We start from the raw sequence: 23,774 nt of genomic DNA on the forward strand, positions 1-23,774 counted from the left end.
ATAAATGATCTGGAAGAAGGAGTAACTGGGGTGATCAGTAAGTTTGCGGACGACACAAAACTGGCAGGACTTGCAGATAGTGAGGAACATTGTCAGAGGCTACAGAAGGATATAGATAGGCTGGAAATTTGGGCAAGGAAATGGCAGATGGAGTTCAATCCTGATAAATGCGAAGTGATGCATTTTGGTGGGAATAATGTAAGGAGGAGCTACACGATAAATGGAAGAACCATAAAGGGTGTAGGGACGCAGAGGGACCTGGGTGTGCAAGTCCACAGATCTTTGAAGGTGACGTCACAGGTGGAGAAGGTGGTGAAGAAGGCATATGGCATGCTTGCCTTTATAGGACGGGGCATAGAGTATAAAAGTTGGGGTCTGATGTTGCAGATGTATAGAACGTTGGTTCGGCCGCATTTGGAATACTGCGTCCAGTTCTGGTCGCCACACTACCAGAAGGACGTGGAGGCTTTGGAGAGAGTACAGAGGAGGTTTACCAGGATGTTGCCTGGTATGGAGGGGCTTGGTTATGAGGAGAGATTGGGGAAACTGGGGTTGTTCTCCTTGGAAAGACGGAGGATGAGGGGAGACTTAATAGAGGTGTATAAAATTATGAAAGGCATAGATAGGGTGAACGGTGGGAAGCTTTTCCCAGGGTCGGTGGTGACGTTCATGAGGGGTCATAGGTTCAAGGTGAAGGGGGGGAGGTTTAACACAGATATCAGAAGGACATATTTCACACAGAGGGTCGTGGGGGCCTGGAATGTGTTGCCGGGCAAGGTGGTGGAGGCGGACACACTGGGAACGTTTAAGACTTATCTAGACAGCTATATGAACGGAGTGGGAATGGAGGGATACAAAAGAGTGGTCTAGTTTGGACCAGGGAGCGGCGCGGGCTAATTGTTCCTTGTTTCTCGTGGAAGTGGAAATGACTCGGGTTGGGAAGCATTTTCCGATCAGGGCCATTGTGATCTCCTGGACTCGTTTCGATCGCCTCAGGGGGTCGGAGAGGAATTTCCCAGATTTTCTTTTCCCCATATTGGCCCTGGGGTTTTTCACTCTGGGTTTTCGCCTCTCCCTGGAGATCACATGGTCTAAAAGGGGGGGGTGGGGGTGAGTTAATAGGTTGTAATGAAGAAAGCATCGTAGCTGTGGGGGACAGCTCGGTGGATAGGATATTGGTATGTAGATAGGCTGGAAAATTGGGCGGGGATCCTGGATTCAGGATTCAATCCTGGACCGGGGAGCGGCGCGGGCTTGGAGGGCCGAAGGGCCTGTTCCTGTGCTGTATTGTTCTTTGTTCTTTGTGTCCAGCTAGTATGAAAACGGGAGAGTTGCACATCCATTTTTTGGGTGACTTTGTACTCCCAATCTTGCCCATATAGTGCATGGAAAAATGGGCCAGACTGTCTCTAGCTATTAGAGGCAGTGAGCGGGGTTAAACATGCCAGCCAGAAACAGAGGGAGCTATTGCGCATGTGCAGACACCTGTGTCTGCACATGTGCAATTCCAGCAGCAGAGGCCTGACAGAGAGAGAGAGATCTGTCAGGCCTCTGCTGCTGCAGCCAGCCTCAACCCAGCAGCCCCACGCAATTGTGGGGGCCCACGGCTGATCGGGAGCCCCACACCACCAAAAGTGTAGCCTCCACCAACCACCCCGCCACCCAGACTGATCGCAGGCAGAGTGGCAACGCGCCCCCCCCCCCCTGATCACAGCTGCACAGTGCGCAGGGGCCACTCCCAGTCCCTCCCTGATTGGGCTGCCCTGGCCTGGCCCCTCCCCCTCCTCCACCTCCCCCAATAGGCCCCTCCTCCACTTCAGTCCCTGCCCCCATTTGCCTCGTCCCTTTTGGCTCCCAGCCCCACCCCCTTCTGACCGGCGACGTGAACCACAAAAGCAAGTGAGCCCGGAAGATCGAGTGCCGAGCTCACCAAACAGATGCTGAGAATATTTTAATAAATTGGAATAAATTATTCAGCCCCCTGCTGGAACAAGAGGCTGACTGTGCTGGAAATCTGGTTCCGGTAAGCTGGCGAGAGCTGAGAAATCGGGGCTGATCCTGATTTTGCGGTTTTCACGCGATTTTTCCATTCGCTCCATCATCAGGACCAGCTGGTAAAATCGCAGCCATTGTTCTCAATCCTCGCCAGCAACACTTGCCATCAACTCCATCCCTCTCCCTGCCAACTATCTGAAGCTGAGCCAATCTATTTGCAGCCTTGCTGTCATATTTGACCCCGTATTGAGCTTTCAATCACTAAGACTGCCTAATTCCACCTCTATAACACCTCTGTCAGCCTTTGCCCTTGCCTCAGTTCATCTGATGCTGAAACCCTAACCTATGTCTTTGTTATATCTAAATTCCACTATTCTGGTGCTCCCCTGACCTGCCTCCCCCTTGCACCCTCTGTAAATTTGAGCACGTTCAGATGTCAGCTGCCAGGATCCTAACTCACACAAGGCCTTGTTCACCCTGTGCTCTCTGACCTACAATGGCTCCCAACCTGGCTATGCGACATGTTAAAATTCCCATCCTTGTTTCCAAATCCCCCCATGGCCTTTCCCTTCCCCATCTCTGTAACCATCTCCAGCCCTACAGGGCTCTGGGATCTTTGAAATATCTGCAGTTCCCCAATTTTAATCTCTCCACCATTCAGCTACCTGAATCCTAAACTCTGAGGGTTCCTCTCAGACTTTTAATCTGAGGGTCCAAGGTTCAAGTCCCTGTTCGGGCGTTGCTTTATGGGTGGCACAGTGGTTAGCATTGCTGCCTCACAGCGCCAGGGACCCGGGTTCGATTCCTGGCTTGGGTCACTGTCTGTGCGGAGTCTGCACATTCTCCCCATGTCTGCGTGGGTTTCCTCCGGTGCTCTGGTTTCCTCCCACAGTCCAAAAGACGTGCTGGTTAGGCCATGCTAAATTCTCCCTCAGTGTACCCGAACAGGTGCCAGAGTGTGGCAACTAGGGGATTTTCACAGTAACTTCATTGCGGTGTTAATGTAAGCCTACTTGTGACACTAATATATAAACTTTAAACTCCTCTCTACCTCTCACTTTAAGACAGTCCATGAAACCTACCTCATTGATCCAGCACTTGGTCACCCGTCCTGGTGCCACTTTATCTGGCTCGGCGCCAATTGTTATTTCATAACGCTCCCGTGAAGCGGCTTGGGAGCATTCACTACATTGATGGTGCTATATAAATGCAAGTGTTGTTTTATACAATGTCTTGATATCTCATGGCGAATATTAAAAACAGATGGAATTAACTGCGCTGTCCCCCGCTCAGACAACGTTCTCGTGCTGGGGTTACGCTCATTGTTAGTTCAGTGCAATTCATTCGCTCCTTGCGGGATCATTTCTTTGCCTGTCGACACTGCTTTCTGTCAGTGCTGCTGCTAAGAGCTGCTTCACCAATGAGGCGGCAGCAGCCATTCGTGAGCTTGGAGCTCCCCTGTTTAATAATCAGGTCGGGAGCTCATTAGTGCTCAGGCAAAGCAGGACTAAGCGCTGTCATACTGAACATCGCGAGGAGCAGCATGGCAAAACAGAATCACTTTTTGTTTCTGCTTAATTACGGTGAAACCCTTTCATTGTGGAGCAGCGGGCGAGGATGGAGTCTGCCACTATAGCAGACAGTTTTATCCGTTACTCTTCCAAGATCAGACTATGTCCCCTTCATTGTTTGAAGTCCAGCCCCCACTCCATGCATGTAAGCAATCACAATGCCATCAGATCCGCTCACCATCACGTCATAAATACTACACAAAAGTTAACCGCCTCACTTAAAGAATGACATTGCACTGCTGAACTCTGTCTCGTTCCTGAGGTGACAACGCCCAGGTTTAAGTTCAAATTTAAATGGTCAGAATGCAGCTTCAAGTTGAGAGTCCCCGTCTGGTTAGTCTGTCAAAAAAAGCAGAGTTTACAGCTGCACCCAGCACTTCATTAAAGCTGGGTCCGCCAGTGTTGTGTTTCTGTACTTGGCCGACTTACACTGATATTTATTATTCACCCGTTTTAGTCCAGATTTGGTGCAACTATTTCTGAGGGCAGTTATGAGTCTATCACACTGCTGTGGGTCTGGAGTCACGTGTAGGCTCAAAGCGGGTTGAGAGACAGCAGATTCCCCCCTCCACCCCCCAAAGGGACATAAGTGAACCAGCTGGGTTTTGATAATGATCCAACAGTTTCAATGGTCAGTTTCACTGGGAGCAACTGTTTTCTTTCCAAGTTTTGTAAAATGGAATTCCAAGCCTCAAACTGGAGTGCCAGCCCCCTGGATTACAGATCCAGTAACAACACGACAGCACTGTGCTGGCGGGACACCAGTCAATCGGTTGGATTTTTACAATAACCCCCAGTAACTTTCCCAGTCATTATTTCATAACACTAGCTCTAATTTATTAAGTTGAATCTCACTACTGAAACAGGGAGATTTTGAGCACATGGCTGCTGGGATATTAATCTTTTTAAAAATTCGATCATGGGATGTGGGTATCATTGGCTAGCCCTGCATTTATATTGCTCAGCCCTAATTGCCCTTGAGATAGTGGTGGTGAGCTGCCTTCTTGAACCACTGCAGTTCCTGTGATGTAGGTACATCCACAGTGCTGTTAGGGAGGGAGTTCCAGGATTCTGACCCAGTGACAGTGAAGGAATGACGATATATTTCCAAGTCAGGATGGTGAGTGGCTTGGAGAGGAACCTCCAGGAAGTGGTGTTCTCACGAGTTTACTGTCCTTGACCTTCTAGATGGTAGCAATCATATGTTTGGAAGGTGCTGTTGAAGGAGCCTTGGTGAGTTTCTGTAGTTTATCTCGTAGATGGTAGACACGGCTGCCACTGTGCGTCGGTGGTGGAGGGAATGAATGCCAATCAAGTCATAGAGGTTTACAGCATGGAAACAGGCCCTTCGGCCCAACTTGTCTATGCTGCCCTTTTTTTAAAAACCCCTAAGCTAATCCCAATTGCCTGCATTTGGCCCATATCCCTCTATACCCATCGTACCCATGTAACTATCTAAATGCTCTTTAAAAGACAAAATTGTACCCACCTCTACTACTACCTCTGGCAGCTTGTTCCAGACACTCTGTGTGAAAAAATTGCCCCTCTGGACACTTTTGTATCTCTTCCCTCTCACCTTAAACCTATGCCCTCTAGTTTTAGACTCCCCTACTGCTTTGTCTGACATAATGTCAAGCTTCTTGAGTGTTGTTAGAGCTGGACTCATCCAGGCAAGTGGAGAGTATTCCATCACACTTCGGACTTGTGCCTTGTAGATGGTGGACAGGCTTTGGGGAGTGAGGAGGGGAGTTACTCACCACAAGATTCCCAGCCTCTGACTTGTTCTTGTGGCCACAATATTTATATAGCTGGTTCAGTTCTGTTTCTGGTCAATGGTAACACCTAGGATGTTGATAGAGGGGAATTAAGCAATGATAATGCCCCATTGAATGTCAAGGGGAGGTGATAAGATTCTCTTTTGCTGGAGATGGTCATTGTCTGGCACTTGTGTGGTACAAATGTTACTTGCCACTTGTCAGCCCAAGCCTGGATATTGTCCAGGTCTTGCTGCATTTGGACATGGCCTGCTTCAGAATCTGAGGAGTCGCGAATGGTGCTGAACATTGTGCAACATCAGTGAACATCTCCACTTCTGACCTTATGATGGAAGGAAGGTCACTGATGAAGCAGCTGAAGATAGTTGAGCCTAGGACCATTTAGGACAATAAACCCTACATTCATGGTGCCAGTGTGGCCTAATACATAGCACTCTCATCTCTCAGCCAGAATGCTATTGGTCACTCCAGAGACATGAACATCTGGTCTGGCGTGCCCAGTGCAGTTCTGAGAGTGTGCTACACTGTCAGAGTTGGCCCCTTTTGGAAGAGATATCAACTGAAATGCCTGCCTGTGTGGGTATAAAAGATACATGGTACTATTTTAACAAAGAACTGGAGGTTATCCCCGGTGTCCTGGCCAATATTTATCACTCAGACAACACATTACTGAGGCTGATTATCTGTTCATGTCACATCGCCATTTGTGGGATCTTGCTGTGCTTTAATTAGCTGCTGCATTTCCTACATCGCAACTGTGACTACACTTTAAAAAGTGTCTTATTGGCTGTAATAGCTCTTTGCTCTGTACTGACATCATGAACGATGATGTAGAAACGGCTATGCCATTTGGTTTCTGATTTATTTACTTGTAGCCCTGTCTCTTTTAGTGAATTAAAACAAAATACTGCAGTCCTGGAAATCTGAAATGAAAGCAGAAGTGCTGGAAGAAGAGGAGAGGCATACAGATTCTAAACATTGGCCAGAATTTGGCCAATCACGCCCCAACACCTGTAATAAGTCTTCAAAGGCAGAAGTCCCTTCACCAAAATCCCTTTATTTACAATTCCAACAGCAGTACACAGAGTGCTATCAGTCAGCAGTCTACCTTTGGGAGTGCCAGAGGAACTCCCGGTTCAACACTCCTGGCTAAATACAAGGAAAAGACTCTCTGATTGGCCCATCAATTGACTCCTTAATCAGGGAGTTCATATTCCAATAGGCCAACCCCAATGGCCTGATTGAAGTCATTACACCACCATTGTCAGTGAGAACAGAGAATTTGGCGCTCAGCCCAAATCTCCATTCACTGCAGCGGGACTGGAGAATCCCAGCTGCGGGCGAGGCTGGAGAATCCAGCCCACCCTGCTATCTCTCTCCACAATGCTGCCAGACCTGCTGAGGCTTTCCAGCATTTTTTGCTTTTATTTCTCTTTTGCCGAGGTTTGGACTTTAGCAGTTGCTCCAAGTCTGATATTAAAGCTTGCTCATTCTTTTCCCTGTCACAGTGGTTTCATGAGGTCATTGATAGGAAAAATGGATTTTAAAGCCCTGGAACTGAGAGTGGACAGAGCAAAGGTAAGCACACAGTCTCTGTGTAAAATAACCAGCCTGTTCTGTGAGAATCTGTTTGTTATACCCTCACACCTTCTTACTGGTCACAATACATGGCATCTTTGACACGGACCAAGCTGTTCCACAGGCAGCAAAAATTCACACTGATCAACGTAGAGAAATACCCTGATAGAGGTAACTAAAAACTAGGTCAGAGGTTTTAAGGAGCATCTTTAAAAACAAGAGAGAGAAAGAGAGTTGGAGTCAGGGAGTTCCAAATCTTAGGCTGAGCCAGCTGAAAGATATTTTACTGCAGCTGTACAGGGTCTTGGTGAGGCCACACTAGGGGCGGCACGGTGGCACAGTGGTTAGCACTGCTGCTTCACAGCGCCAGGGACCCAGGTTTGATTCCCAGCTTGGGGCCACTGTCTGTGTGGAGTTTGCACGTTCTCCCCGTGTCTGCGTGTGTTTCCTCCGGGTGCTCCGGTTTCCTCCCACAGTCTGAAAGACGTGCTGGTTAGGTGCATTGACCCGAACAGCCGCCCGACTGTGGCAACTGGGGGAATTCCACAGAACTTCATTGCAGTGTTAATGTAAGCCTTACTTGTGACTAATAAATAAATAAACTTTAAAGTATTGTGTGCAGTTTTGGTCTCCTTATCTAAGAAACAATGTACTTGCCATAGAGAGAGCACAGGGATGGTTCACCACACTGATTATTGGCATTGTCAGAGGAGTCATTGGGTCGACTGGCCCTGTATTCCCTGGAATTTAGAAGAATGAAAAGGGATCTAATTGAAACATATAAAATTCTGACAGGGTTGGACAGACTGTATGCAGGGATATTGTTTCCTCTGGCTGGGAGTGTCTGAGACACGGGGTCACAGTCTCAGGATACGGGGGAGGCCATTTAGGACTGAGAAGAGGAAAAATGTCTTCACTCAGCAGGTGGTGAACCTGTGGAATTCTCTACCACAGAAGGCTGTGGAGGTCAAATCAGTGAATATATTTCAGGAGGAAATAGATAGATTTCTAGACTCTAAAGGTGTCAAGGGTATGGGGAGAGCACAGGATGGTGAGTAACTTGAAGGGGAATTTCCAAGTGAATATGGCAACACTGCAGAGTTTTAGACTTATCTGTTGGCTGTGGGACGGCTTGGCTCTGTTTATTACATGCTGCTTCTGCTGTTTAGCATGTAGTCTTGTGTTGTAGCTTCACCAGGTTGACGCCACATTTTTAAGTATGTCTGGTGCTGCTCCTGGCATGCCCTGCTGCACTCTTCATTGAGCCAAATCACAGATTTGTAACAGCGCAGAAGGAGGCCATTTGGCCCATCATGTCCTTACCAGCTCTCCAAACGAGCATTGTTACTTAGTGCCATTCCTCTGTCTTTTCCCCGCACCCCTGCACATTGTTTCTATTCAAATAATCATCCTAACGCCCCCTGGAATGCCTCGATTGAACCTGCCTCCACTGCACTCCCAGGCAGAGCACTTCAGACCCCAACCACTCGCTGGATGAAAAAGTTTCACTCACATCGCATTTGCTTTTTTTGCAAATCAATTTTAAATCTGTGCCCTCTCGTTCTCAATCCTTTTATGAGCGGGAACAGTTTCTCCCGATCTACTCTATCCAGCTCCCTCATGATTTTGAACTTCACCATCAAATCTCTTCTTAACCCTTTTCTCTGCAAGGAGAACAGTACCAACTTCTCCAATCTATCGAATGGCCTCTTTCTGCATTGTTGGGATCCTATCCTCATAATGGAAGTTTCTTATCCCTGGGACCATTCTTGTAAACCTGCTCTGCACTCTAATGCATTCACATCCTTCCTATAGTGTGGGACCCTGAACTGTACACAATACTCCAGCTGAGGTCTAACTAGTGTCTTGTTCTCCTGGCTTGGTGGTAAGTAAGTAAGTTTATTGATTAGTCACAAGTAGCTTACCTTAACACTGCAATGAAGTTACTGTGAAAATCCCCTAGTGGCCACACTCTGGTGCCTGTTTGGGTACACTGAGGGAGAATTTAACATGGCCTATCCACTGAACCAGCATATTTTTTGGATTGTTGGAGGAAACTGGGGCACCAGGAGGAAATCCACGCAGACAAGGGGAGAATGTGCAAACTCCACACAGACAGTGACCCAAGCCGGGAATCGAACCTGAGTCCCTAGTGCTGTGAGGCACAGTGCAAACCACTGTGCTGTGGGGTAGGCTGGGCCATGATGTTCCAGATTGTGGTTGTATCTGATTCTGTTGCTGCTGATGGTCCAGGGTGGCTGATACAAGCCCAGTTTTGCGCTGTTATATCTTTCCTGATTTAGCATCGTGGTAATGCCACAATATACCATGGAGTCTGTGCTCAGAGTGAAGAGAGACCTTGTCTCCAGAAAGACTGTACAAAGGGCATGACTGTCACGGGTAGATACCAGTGACAGGTAGATAAGGACATTGACAAGCAGGATTTTCCTCTTGTTGGTTCTCCTATTACCAGCCAGGGGCCCAGTTTGACAGATATACTCTTGAGGTGCTTAAGTCTGCTTTGACCACAGATCTTTAGAGTGAAGAGGGTCAGTGAAATACTGAGGCAGGTGTATCGTCTGCTGTGTAATTACTCTGGTCCAATATGGTGTTTATCTGGGCGATGCTTGAAGACTTTAAAGGTGTTGTTTGGTCTCTGGTTCCGCAGGAATGTGCTGGAGTGTGCTCCCCATTGTTTCCCACCATCTCCCTCTCCGCGGTCCCTCCTGTCCCTGTGTGATCCTCAATGCAATTGATAAATTTTGGAACCTGAAGCTCTACCAATTAATTCCAGCAAACGGGTTGAAAGTCATACCCTCGCTAACCGGATGCACCAAAGGTTTCGAAGGCGCCCGCCACAAAGGTCTCCCAGCATCAGCGGGAGATTATTTCCTGATAAACCTGCAGTAATTACATCGCTGAAACCTTAATCCCTGTTCATCAAAGGAGAAGGATTGGATGATAATTAACATCTGCACATGGAGACATTGCCAACATAAAAACCAGCTGAGGGTTAGGACAAAGTTCTGTTTAAGATTAACCCTTAGGTTGCCCTAAGAGAAGCAGCCATCTTCCTGAATCACCAATTCTTTAGAAGTATATTCTGGAACGAAGTTAGCATTCCTTGATGGTCACTGGATGAAAACTCTGAAACTCCCTTGCTAATAGCACTGTGTGCATATCTACACCACATGGACTACAGCAGCTCAAGAAGGCAACTCATTACCAGATCCTCAACTAATGCCGACCTTGTCAGTGATGTCCACATCCGAAAAATGAAGAAAAATTAAATGTGTTGAAATCTTTTGGGGCTTGCTTTTCTTCTGTTTAATGCCTAGAACATTCAGTTCTTGGTGGAAGACAGAGGGGGAAGGTTAGGGAGCTGTAACATTTGATCTCCCTCTATACATCATGATTGGATTTTGTAGGACCGTTCAACGTGGAATATGGGATACTAGCAGTATGGTGATGTTACTGGACTCATAACCCAGCAGCCTAGATTAATGAATGGCCTAATGAGTTTAAATTCCACCATGATGGCTGGAGAGTTTAAATGAGACAAAATCTGAATTAAAAAACTCGTCTCTGTATTGGTGACCAGTGAATCACCAGACTGTCGCATTCTGGTCCTCAAGGGCTTGGGGGTAGAGAACTAGATTGGATTTAGGATTGACTGACTGACAGAAAGCAAAGGATTGGGATAAATGGGTCCTTCTCTGGCTTGTGAAATGTAACTAACGGGGTGCCGCAGGGGTCAGTCCTCGGACCTCAACTATTTACAATCTTTATAAATGATCTGCAAGCAGGGACAGAGTGTAACATAGCAAAATTAGTGGATGATACTAAAATAGGTGGGAAAGCAGGCAGTGAAGAGGATACAAAGATTCTAAGACGGATATAGATAGGCTCGGAGAATGGGCGAACATTTGGCAGATGGAGTTTAATGTGGATAAGTGTGAGGTTGTCCATTTTGGCAGAAAAAATAGGCAAATTATTACCTAAATGGAAAGCAGATTAAAAACTGTACGGGCAGAGGGATCTGGGTGTCTGTGTTCATGAATCACAGAAAGTTGGTATGAGGGTGCAGCACGTGATAAAAAAGGCAAATGAGATGTTGGCATTTATTGCAAAAGGACTGGAGTATAAAAGTAGAGAAGTGTTGTTGCAATTGTATAGGGTTTTGGTAAGACCACATCTGGAGTATTGTGTCCAGATTTGGCTTCCTTATTTAAGGAAAGATGTGGTGGCATTGGAGGCAGTTCAGAGGAGGTTCACTGGATTGATTCTGGGAATGAAGGGGTTGACATATGAGGAGAGATTAAACAGTTTGAGCTTATACTCACTGGATGTTGGAAGGATGACAAAGGATCTGATTGGGGTATATAAAATTTTAAAAGGGATTGATAAAGTAAACATAGACTAAATATTTCCCCTTTTGGGACAATCTAGACCAAGAGGTCACAGGTATAGGCTGAGAGGTGATAGATTTGAAACTGAGAGGAGGGGGAACTACTTCTCGCAGAGGGAGGTGAATTTGTGGAACTCTGCCATCTGCCGTGACAGGAACCCAGCTCCCCAGAATATTAGCTGAGCTTCTGGATTAATAATCTAGTCTTAATACCATGAGGTCATCACCTCCCCAAAATCCTGATCAGGCCAAGATGTGAATCCAAACCTGCAGCAATGGTTGACTCTTAACTGCCCTCTGAAATGGCCTAGCAAGTCACTCATTGGTTTAACACCAGTTTTTCAATGACCATTATAATCTGATAGTAAATGCTGGCTTTGTCAGAAAGATAATAGCATGTAACTGAGGGAGGAGTGTTGAAAGGACACCTTGGGCTTTGTGGTTCTCTTCATACAGCAACAGGAGGACCAAGCCTTGGAATTAGGCCCTAATCCCTCCTGGATTGAGGAGGATCTTTAGGCTCTTCAAACCCGAGCTCACCAAAGGTCTGTTGCCTTTGACCGAGCTCTCGTTGAGTCCTATTCGCCCAGCATCCCCTGTGATTTCTGTCCAAATTGGATCCTGGCTTAACAACACCTTGACTTTAAAATTCTCATTCCTTGTTTAAAAATTCTTCCGTGGCCTGACTGATTTCTGTAATCTCCTCGAGTCTTTACAATCCTCTGAGATATCTGTGCTCTTTGTCTCTGGTCACTTGTCCATCTCCCACTCCCATCTCACCATCTTCTTTCCTCAAACTTTTGACTACCTGTCCGAATATTTCATTTGGATCAATGTCAATTTTTGGACTGGTTTATGCTCCCGCGAAGCACCTTGGGATATTTAACCAGGTTAACAGTGTTATTGTTGAGTGACCTTGAGAGGATGAATAGCCATTCCTTATTCTGTTCTGTTCCTCAATGATGATGAGTAGTCCACTCTGAAGACTCACCTTAATCTACATGGCAGGAAAGATTAAAACTGCAGCGGGCACACGCTAACTGTAATGTCTATTTAAGATTTTGTACTTGGTCGATACAATCTGCAGGGCAATGACGCCACCCATTCAGGAGCTTGTCGTTATATAAACCTTTTATTCCTAAGCTTGGCTGAGGTGTCCTTCTGACATTTGCATAGGTCACAAGCGGCAATCTAGTTTGATATGCAGCATTGCTTCTCAATTATCCCTTTGATATAGTCCCATATATAAAGACACACACACACGCGCGCACGCACCACCTACTGATGCTTCAGGGACAGCTGGCAAAAGACGATCAAAATATTTGCAATCAATTGAGAGTCACTGACTCCATTTCTTTCACATAATAGAAAGCTTTTGTTTTCTGTTCCGAGGGACTGGCCACCTTATCAGTTCACTCGCGTACTTTTTTATCTTTCTGTGGTCGCTCGCAAATCCTCCTGGATTTATTGCAGATGCAGCCAGCCCAGTGAAAATAATCGTACAAGCAAAGAGACTCATCAACGCCTGGCTAGAATGCTGAGTGATTCCAATGGGAAATTAAGCAGACAAAAGAAGCAGTGGGGTGATAAATGAAGAAAAGGCTTCAGTCTTTTCAAGACCTTGGACAAGAGCTTGGTCAAAGCTCAGCAGTAATGTTACTAAACCCTTTCCCTCGCGCTAAAGCATGGTTTATTCAGAAACAATCAAGTACAGTACTAGGGAACACCTTAAAGAGCACACAAGCTCTCAGTCTTCACTTAGGATTATCCCGTGGAGCCTCAGACAAACAAATAAAGAACTTGTATTTCTATAGCACCTTCCAGCGTGTATCAAAGCATGTCACAACTAATGGAATATTTTTACAAGTGTAGCCGTTATGTAATGTTGGAAATGCAGCAGCCACACAGCAAGCTCTCACTAACAGCAATGTGATAGTGATGTTTTATTGATGTTGGTTGAGGGATGAATAATAACCAGGGCAATAGGGGAAACTCCCCTACGCTTCTTCGACGTACTATCATGGAATCTCGTGTCCACCTGGAAGGGCAGAAAGACTCCTCAGGTTAATGCCTCACCCAGAAGCCGCACCTTTACTGTCGCTCAGTACAGTGACTTAGTGTCAGTTTTGACATGACTCACACGCCTATGCTGTAACTTGGGATGCTTAACCTAGTTAAGGGTAAAGGCCAGTTATTGATAACAATTCAACAAACTGCAACAGTCTTCCGTGACCGAATCTCTTGCACAGCTGATAGCCGGGGTTAGATCCATACGGAAAATGGGTTTAATGGGCTCGAACAAAACATATGAAGATGTGGGGGGGTGGGGGGGGTGGGGTGGGGGGGGTGGGGTGGGGGGGGTGGGGGGGGGGGGGGTGGGGGGGGGTGGGGGGGGGGGGGTGGGGGGGGGGTGGGGGGGGGGTGGGGGGGGGTGGGGGGGGGTGGGGGGGGGGGGTGGGGGGGGGGGGTGGGGGGGGGGTGGGGGGGGGGTGGGGGGGGGGGGGGTGGGGGGGGGGGGGGGGTGGGGGGGTGGGGGGGTGGGGGGGGGGTGGGGGGGGGTGGGGGGGTGGGTGGGGTGGGGTGGGGGGGGGGTGGGGGGGGGTGGGGTGGGGTGGGGGGTGGTGGGGGGGGTGGGGTGGGGGGTGGGGGGGGGGTGGGGTGGGGGGGTGGGGTGGGGGGGGTGGGGGGGGGGTGGGGTGGGGGGGGTGGGGTGGGGGGGGTGGGGTGGGGGGTGGGGTGGGGGGGTGGGGGGCGGTGGTGGGGTGGGGGGGGTGGGGTGGGGGGGTGGGGTGGGGGGGGTGGGGGGCGGTGGGGGGGGTGGGGTGGGGGGGGGTGGGGGTGGGGGGTGGGGGGGGGGTGGGGGGTGGGGGGGGTGGGGGGGGGGTGGGGGGGGGTGGGGGAGGGTGGGGGGGGCGTGGGTGGGTGGGGGGGGTGGGGGGGGGTGGGGGGGGGGGTGGGGGGGGTGGGGGGGGGTGGGGGGGGGTGGGGGGGGGGTGGGGGGGGGTGGGGTGGGGGGTGGGGGGGGGGTGGGGGGGGGGGGTGGGGGGGGGGGTGGGGGGGGGGGGTGGGGGGGGGGTGGGGGGGGGGGTGGGGGGGGGGGGGTGGGGGGGGGTGGGGGGTGGGGGTTGGGGGTGGGGGGTGGGGGGGGGGGTGGGGGGGTGGGGGGGGGTGGGGGGGTGGGGGGTGGGGGGGGGGGGTGGGGGGGGGGGGTGGGGGGGGGGGGGGGTGGGGTGGGGGGGGGTGGGGGTGGGGGGGGTGGGGGTGGGGGGGGGTGGGGGGGGGTGGGGGGCGGGTGGGGGGGGGGTGGGGGTGGGGGGGGGTGGGGGGGGGTGGGGGGGGGGTGGGGGGTGGGGGGGGTGGGGGGGGGGTGGGTGGGGTGGGGGGGGGTGGGGGTGGGGTGGGGGGGGTGGGGGGGGGGTGGGTGGGGTGGGGGGGGGGGTGGGTGGGGTGGGGGGGGGGGTGGGGTGGGGTGGGGGGGGTGGGGGGGGGGGTGGGGGGGGGGGGTGGGGGGGTGGGGGTGGGTGGGGGGTGGGGTGGGTGGGGGGGGGGTAGGTGGGGGGTGGGGTGGGTGGGGGGGGTAGGTGGGGGGTGGGGTGGGGGGGGGGGGGGGGGGGGGTGGGGTGGGGGGGGGTGGGGGGGGTGGGGGGTGGGGGGGGGGGCGTGGGGGGGTGGGGGTGGGGGGGGTGGGTGGGGGGGGGTGGGTGGGGGGGGGGTGGGTGGGGGGTGGGGGTGGGTGGGGGGGGGGGGGTGGGGGGGGGGTGGGTGGGGGGGGGGGGGGGGTGGGGGGGGGGGGTCTCCCTCAGCCACTGGAATTGAAACATGAATCCCAAGCTGGAGCTCCGGGTTCTATTCGTCTGGGACTGCTCCAATTTGATTGCATTTTTTGAAGGGGTAACCAAGAAGGTAGATGATGGCAGTGCAGTTGATGTTGTCTACATGGACTTTAGCAAGGCCTTTGACAAGGTACCGCATGGTAGGTTGTTGTATAAGATTAAATTTCACGGGATCCAGGGTGAGGTAGCTAAATGGATACAAAATTGGCTTGATGACAGAAGCCAGAAGGTGGTTATAGAGGGCTGTTTTTCAAATTGGAGCCCTGTGATCAGCAGTGTGCCTCAGGGATAGGTGCTGGGTCCACTATTATTTGTCATTTATATTAATGATTTGGATGAGAATATAGGAGGTATGGTTAGTAAGTTTGCAGATTACACCAAGATTGGTGGCATAGTGGACAGTGAAGAAGATTGTCTCGGATTGCAATGGGATCTTGATCAATTGGGTCAGTGGGCTGACGAATGGCAGATGGAGTTTAATTTAGATAAATGCGAGGTGATGCATTTTGGTAGATTGAACCAGGGCAGGACTTACTCAGTTAATGGTAGGGCGTTGGGGAGAGTTACAGAACAAAGAGATCTAGGGGCACAGGTTCATAGCTCCTTGAAAGTGGAGTCACAGGTGACAGAGTGGTGAAGAAGGCATTCAGCATGCTTGGTTTCATTGGTCAGAACATTGAATACAGGAGTTGGGACGTCTTGTTGAAGTTGTACAAGACATTGGTAAGGCCACGTTTGGAATATTGTGTACAGTTCTGGTCACCCTATTATAGAAAGGATATTATTAAGCTAGAAAGAGTGCAGAAAAGATTTATTAGGATGCTACCGGGACTTGATGGTTTGAGTTATAAGGAGAGGCTGGATAGACTGGGATTTTTTTTCTCTGGAACGTAGGAGGCTGAGGGGTGATCTGATAGAGGTCTATAAAATAATGAGGGGCACAGATCAGCTAGATAGTCAATATCTTTTTCCAAAGGTAGGGGAGTCTAAAACTAGGGGGCATAGGTTTAAGGTGAGAGGGGAGAGATACAAAAGTGTCCAGAGGGACAATTTTTTCACACAGAGGGTGGTGAGTTTCAGGAACAAGCTGCCAGAGGTAGTAGTAGAGGTGGGCACAATTTTGTCTTTTAAAAAAGCGTTTAGACAGTTACATGGGTAAGATGAGTATAAAGGGATATGGGCCAAATTGGGACTAGTTTAGGGGTTTAAAAAAAAGGGCGGCATGGACATGTCGGGCCGAAGGGCCTGTTTCCATGCTGTAAACCTCTCTGACTCAATGCTCTGAGTGGGGTTTGAACCCACCAGCTCCTGATTCAGCCGGGATGGGGGGATGGGGGGGACACTATCTATACTCTTGCTGCATGCCTCTGAGTGATGAGCAGGAATGATAGGCCACAAATGTCCTTTAGACTCTCCAAGTTGACTTTTATGTTGCTCTGTGCATAATTTAAGCTCAATTCCCTGTTCATTTGCTGTCCCGAAGAAGGGTTACCATAGCAACCTCAAATGAATTGCAACATTTGGAATAAACATATCTTTGACCCAACGCGTGTGAACTGTGCTTCACTTCATGCCCAACTTGCACTGCATTGTGAATGCTCAAGCCTGCTGCAGGAAGGGGCCGTCTAGAATCTAATAGGAGCTCTGTTGGAAACAAGTCACTTTAAATGTTGACTCACTGAATGCTGCTGGCCCAAAGATTATGTCACAAAAAGGCTTTGGCTGCAAAATGCCGGCTCTTTTCAACTCAGAACCGTTTACCGAAGGTGATCATTATAGATCCATTTTACATTTACAGCAAAGCTTCCCTGCTTCTCCCTGTACGATCGGCTGCTGGGTGGAAAATCTTCGCCGTTACTTAATTGAATTGTACGCTTCTATTCGAGAAGAAGGGGGGAGAAAAAATGCCCAGATAAAATCTGTGGCATGGGAGGATTGTGGATGTTAATCACCTTGACACATGAGGTATAGAAAGCAGCTCTAGGAGGAAGGTTCTCCCTCTTCACTTACTTTATAATTAGACTGACCGATTTGAATGCTTTGAAGTGTTAGGGTGAGTGCCAGAGGATTACCGAAAGTTATTAAATTGGATGCGGAATCATTGCAAAAAAAAACAGGTGCACTAACAATGGGGGGGAAAATGGAACATTAAGGTCTGAAGTCTTCCAGTTACAGGGACATTGTAAAATTCATTACATCTGAAAGGCGCAGATAATGTGAGCAGCCACTGAATACACCCTGAGTTTGCCAGAAAGCAGCTTTTAATCAACCATTCTTTTGCTTGTCACCTCCCCTCCTCGTTGCTCAGCACTTCAATATATCTGAACCTTCTTGGTTGCGGATGTGTTTACTTCACTCCTTCCCTTCATTTAGAATATTCCAAATGTGTCACAAACTTTCAATGTGTTGGAGCTGGACTTTAAAATTCCATTTTTTGCCAAGGATTTTTCCTGACTTTTCATTCTCCCTATTTTGATTGCTTAAAAATAAATTTATTGAACTGTTTGGAACACTACGAAAGTGGAGATGGGGCGGCGATCTTACTGGCCGCCGATGCCCCACTGTCGCTGCAGCGAGGATGAAGAATTTGGTGTCCAGCCACATCTCCGTTCACTGCAGCGGGACCGGAGAATCCCACCAGCGTGAACGGCTGGAAAATTCTGCCCTATGAAACTTGAAGCTCCTCTGATTGACTTGGTAAATGTAACCAGTTAACCCACAATTTGTTACTAAACGTTCTAACTGGCAGCAAGCCCCATTCATGGGTCACTCTCTGTTTTGTAGATCCACATTGGCTTCTTGTCTGGAAGTTACTCCGATTTAACATTAGCATACTTACTTTCAAACCCCTTACTGGCCTTCTCTCTACCCACTTTCTGTTATCTCCACCAAAGAACAAAGAGAACAAAGAATAGTACAGCACAGGAACAAGCCCTTCGGCCCACCATGTCTCTCTAATCTAATATTTTCTTGGCTTTACGTGGTCCATATTCCTCTCATCCCTGTCTATTCATCTATCTGTCCAGATGCTTCTTGAATGTTGTTATAGAATCTACTTCCACCACTTCCTCCGGCAGCGCATTCCAGGCATTCACCATTTGTGTGAAATACTTGCCCCTTGCATCTCTTTTAAACATTTTCTCCTCTCACTTTCAACCTATTGCAAAAGGCAAAAACTCTCTGACATCCAAGAGCTCAGAGGAATTTTTGATTCACAATTAGTGGTATTGCTGGTGGATTAGCAATCCAGAAACCCAGAGTGATGCTCTGGGGACCTGGGTTCAAATCCCACCATGGCAGATGGTGAAATTTGAATTCAATAAAACTTTGGAATTAAGTCTAATGATGACCATGAAACCATTGTTGATTGCTGTAAAAAACCCATCTGTTTCACTAAGTCCTTTAGGGAAGGAAATCTGATGCCCTTACCTGGTCTGGCCTACATGTAACTCCAAACCCACAACAATGTGGTTGACTCTTAAATGCTCCCTGAAATGGCCCAGCAAGCCACTCAGTTCAAGGGCAATTAAGGATGGGCAATAAATGCTAGCCAGCCAGCAATGCCCATGTCCCACAAATGAATAAATTTTAAAAGAATCGAGAGTGGAGAGAATACTATATTCCTTCATTTGTCAGTGAACTTTGCTGTTAGCTCTGATTGGCAGGTTGTGGGTACAAATCACACAACAAAGACTTGAGAACAAAATCCAAGCGGACACTCTCAATGCTGAGGGAGTGTTGCCCTGTTGGAGGAATCCTGAAAGGGGAATTGGAATACCTGGGGGTGGATCCTTGATGAAAACAGCTGAAGCATTGTTTGAAAGAAAAATTTAAAGCATGTGTTTTCGAGAGTGGAGTTTGGAAAACATATATGACAATCATCGGAGGGGAATTTGAGGAGAAATCCATGGAAGATAGATTAAATGGCATCTACTATTTGGTTTCAGAGTGGGATGTTATCCTTGAAATCAGTGTACATTTGTGATGCTAAGTGGGAGTGAAGGAGTATTGTATTATAGTCAATTTTTTCATTTTTTTGCTTTAAAAGCTAATTGGCAGTCCTATGAATCTGTTCCCCCATGTTTTCTAAAAGAAGTAAAACGTTAGTCTTCCGAGACAGAGTTCCATTTTGGGGCCTTCCCGTCAAATGGAAAAAGATCAACTGGGATCATAACAGGAGGCCAATTATTGACGAATTTCACTATTTTCTGTGTGCTTTAAGACCTTTGAGTGTTTTAATCTGAAATCCAGATTAAATATGTCTGGAAGGAGCAACCATTCTTAATGTTGACCAAGCTGGTTTCTGTAAAGAGTGCAGCAAGATCAAGTTCTGGTTCTCATGATCTACATCAGAAATGGCTCCAAAAGAAGCTGAAGACTGGCATGGTGCTTCTGGAGCTCAGAGCTCCATAGCTGCCGAAGGTACAGTGTGGCACAACAGCCTGCTCCCAAAGCTGTCCAGAATGGATGGGCTGGTGGCACAGTGGGTAGTGCTACTCATAGCACCTCATTATGCCAGGGATACTCGTTCGATTCCCGGCTTGGGTCACTGTCTGTGTGGAGTTTGCACATTGTCCCCGTGTCTGTGTGTGTTTCCTCCGGGCGCTCCGGTTTCCTCCCACAGTCCGAAAGATGTGTGGGTTATGTGCATTGGCCATGCTAAATTCTCCCTCAATGTACCCAAACAGGCGCTGGAGTGTGGCGACTAGGGGATTTTCACAGTAACTTCATTGCAGTGTTAATGTAAGCCTACTTGTGACACTAATAAATTTAAACTTAAAGAATGCTTCAAATCTTGGTCAGGACAGTTGTTGAAAGGTTCTTTCACAACAGATGATTCAGACTCCACCTTGGGTCAGGGAGAAGTGCATGGAGAATTCAGGCCAATGGACTAGCACAGGGCTCAGTGCTAACCCCGATCCTGTTCAACATATAACCTGCCAACAACCATGTCCCACAAGTCCACCTATGCTGATAATATCTGTTGTGTCACCCAAGCTCCACTCTTCTGCACTCTGAACCCAATCCTTAATGTAGACATTACAAAGTTGATGGACTATTGAACTATTGAAACATATGACATCTCGAAAACCATATCCAGAATATTCCATCTCCATGATGGCCAAAAAAGAATTGCATATCTCCATGGACAGCTCGAGACTAGAACATGATCCCAATCCAACATAGTTGGGAGGGACTCTCCAAAGAATCTGTCCTTCCCGGAACACCGGAAGAAAACAGCAGCAAAGTGTCGAAAGCAGAAACAATCGACTAACTAAACTTACTGGATCCACCTGGGGCACTGCTGTAACCACGCTCCAGACCTCAGCATTTGCCATACTCCACTGTGCACCAGCCTGACAAAGGTTATCACACACACATCTTGTTGACACTTGATTGAATGCAATAATAACAGGAACTCTCCACTCAACACTTCTGTCCTGGCTTCCTGTCCTCGCAAACATCATTCTACCACACATCTGCCACCTGACAGAAACCCACAAGTTGCTTGAAACCCAGCCGTGCTGTACCTCACTTACCCACTCCACGCTGACCCAGTCCAACCCACCTACTGCCCACCTGCCATCTTGGCACCCCACATGGAGCACCCTTCCTGAGCAAGATCTACCAGCGGTCTCTGGATCAAGAGACATTGGAAGTCACGAGAACTTCCTTGTGACAAACCCCACTTGCCGAATGGCAAGCTTTGAGTTACCATGGCGACAGTGGTCCTCACTAAACAGGTTCAGGACAGGCCCAGGCCCCTGTGCTGCCAACCTCCACTACTGGGGTTTCTGTACAAACCCCTTAAGCATTGGTAGCACCAACAATGCTGCACATGACCGAGAAATGTCCCCTCTACAGACTAAGTGGTGGACTAATCACTTTAAATTCAATGAATGAGGAAGCTATCACATGGCTTCAGGGATTTGTATTTGCTAGATAAATTTGCCACAATATGTTAGCTTGTCTCCATAGTCAGAACTCATTGAGTCTTGAAAGAGATTGGTCAATACTGGAGCAGCTCACAATTGCTAATTTTAAAATCCAGGGTGACATTGCATCTGGATTTGAAGCTTTATTTGGAATTATCTCTTGCAATAGTTTCAAAACACCCATTTTATTAATAATGTTTATACCTCGTTAATGGTCACTGTCTAAACTGGGTATTTTTGATAAATCTTCTCTGATAGTTACTCTGGATCACTTGCTGCTCCTGCTAAATAAAAAGGGATTGATACACTAAACAGAGACCAAATGTTTCCTCTTAAGGGGCAATCTAGAACAAGAGGTCACAGGTATAGGTTGAGAGGCGGTAGATTTAAAACTGAGATGAGGAGGAACTACTTCTCGCAGAGGGTGGCGAATTTGTGGAACTCGCTGCCCCATCGCGCGGTGGAGTCTGAATCATTGAATGGTTTCAAGGAGGAGATAGATATATTTCTAATAAAAAAGGGGGATATGGGGAACAGGTGGGAAGGTGGATCTGAAACCAGGGAGAGTTCAGCCATGATCTGATTGAGTGGCGGAGCAGGCTCGAAGGGCTGAATTGCCTACTTCTGCTCCTAATTCTTATGTTCCTATGTCCCCCCTCAGTTTTCTCTGCTCTAAGGAAAACAACTCTAGACTATCCAGCCTCTCTTCATAGCTGAAATGCTCCAGCCCAGGCAACATCCTGGTGAATCTCCTCTGTACCCCCACTAGTGCTATCACACCCTTCCTATAGTGTGGTGACCAGAACTGCACACAGTACCCTAGCTGTGGTGTAACCAGTGTTTTATACAGCTCCATTATGATTTCCCTGCTCTTACATTCTATGCATTGGCTAATAAAGGCAAATGTCCCACATAGTTTCTAACCACCTTATCTACAGTCATGCTGTCTTCAGGGATGTATGAACATGCACACCATGATCTGTTTGGTCTTCTGTACATCCAAAGGTCCGACAATTTAATGCGTGTTCTCTTAATTTGTTAGTCCTCCCAAAGTGACTCACCTCACACTTTTCAAGGTTAAATTCTATGACTCTATGAACTATTTATTGTTCTACACCTCAGAGACCAGCCAAATACTTGTGTCCCATTAAGACTCAGGTTCTGATGGATTTTGATTATCTTCAGAGAAGAATTTTTAAGGAATCTCTTTTGTTTTTTTCAGCAACTTTTCCTGTGTAACTTGGAATCAGAGTCAACCACAATCAGTGTCCAGCAGTTTCTGCTGGAGTTGAAAGCTGGTGGAATCAGCAGAGTCCACGAAGAGGAAGTCAGAAAGGAACTCCAACACTCAAAGACATTGGATCTGCTGGATTTCCTCACCTACCTGCCCCTTTTTGATCTTATCCACAATTCAGTGGTCTCAAACCCACTGGATGATTCGCGCACACTCTGATCAGATATGGATGAACTGCCATCTCTCAGAAATAAAAAGAGAAAGAACTTGCATTTATTTTATAGGATATCACAAAGGACTTCAATTTCCGATGGGATAGATTGTGACTTTGTGTGATTGTGCAGAGCAGTGATCGCGAGTCAGCTCCCAGTTTTACATTTTTGTTTAATTGGAAATAAAGATGGAGGAGATGTAAGATTGGCGTTACCAACTCATTATCCTAAAACCGACAGTCAGAATCCACCGCAATCGATTACTTTGAAATAATCCCTCAGGAAAATGCAGCAGCCAATAACAGACCACAAGATTCAATAACAACAAGGTGAATGTGAACAAGACTCACTTGATGAAAGGACAGCACTCCGAAAGCTTTTGCTACCAAATAAACCTGTTGGACTTTAACCTGGTGTTGTGCGACTTCTTATTGTGTTTACCCCAGTCCAACGCTGGTATCTCCCCATCACAACAAGGTGAATGGCCTGGCTTTCATTTTTTGATGGTGAGGTGGAGGAGAACTGTGCTCCTCTCCGTTGAGCAGTACCAATGGATATTTAACATCTATCGGAACGGGCGGCAAGGTCCAAGGTTTAATGCCTCATCCAAAACCCAGCACCTCTGACAGTAAAGCACTTCCTCAGTACTGCACTGGGCTGCCAGCTCAAATTATGCATCCAAACCCACAAGCATGTGACTAGGAGGGAAAGAGTGGGGCTAATTTGTGTGGTGGACAGCAAAGCCTTTTCAATTATTCCTCATCACTCATTCAGAATGTACTCAGAAGGGCAAAGTGTAGGTAGGATTAGATCATTGAAAGTTTGTCAAACTTAATTCATGTAAGATGTACAACATCTAGATGTTTAATCACTACAAGTTCCATTTAATTTGATTTATTATTGTCACGTGTATTAACATACAGTGAAAAGTATTGTTTCTTGCGTGCTATACAGACAAAGCATACCATTCATAGAGAAGGAAAGGAGAGAGTGCAGAATATTGTGTGACAGTCATAGCTAGGGTGTTGAGAAAGATCAACTTAATGGAAGGTGAGTCCATTCAAAAATCTGACAGCAGCAGGGAAGAAGTTGTTCTTGAGTCTGTTGGTACGTGATCTCAGACTTTTGTATCTTTTTCCCGAAGGAAAAAGGTGGAAGAGAGAATGCCCGGGTGCATGGGGTCCTTAATTATGCTGGCTGCTTTGCCGGGGCAGTGGAAAGTGTAGACAGAG

The 23,774-nt window shown here is 47.9% G+C and overlaps 1 protein-coding gene across 1 annotated transcript in view; it reads left to right on the plus strand.

Annotated features, from left to right (window-relative positions):
- LOC144499059 (uncharacterized) overlaps positions 1–22,910 on the plus strand; it is a 30,669-nt gene extending 7,759 nt beyond the window's left edge. Inside the window, exons 3-4 of the mRNA XM_078221115.1 lie at positions 6,850–6,919; positions 22,319–22,910. Of these exons, the coding sequence (XP_078077241.1) occupies positions 6,850–6,919; positions 22,319–22,549 (301 nt within the window). The 3' untranslated portion in view covers positions 22,550–22,910. The remainder of the gene's footprint in view (positions 1–6,849; positions 6,920–22,318) is intronic.
- The last annotated feature ends 864 nt before the right edge of the window (positions 22,911–23,774 follow it).

Source organism: Mustelus asterias, chromosome 9, assembly GCF_964213995.1.
Source record: "Mustelus asterias chromosome 9, sMusAst1.hap1.1, whole genome shotgun sequence".
Taxonomy (NCBI): Eukaryota; Metazoa; Chordata; class Chondrichthyes; order Carcharhiniformes; family Triakidae; genus Mustelus; species Mustelus asterias.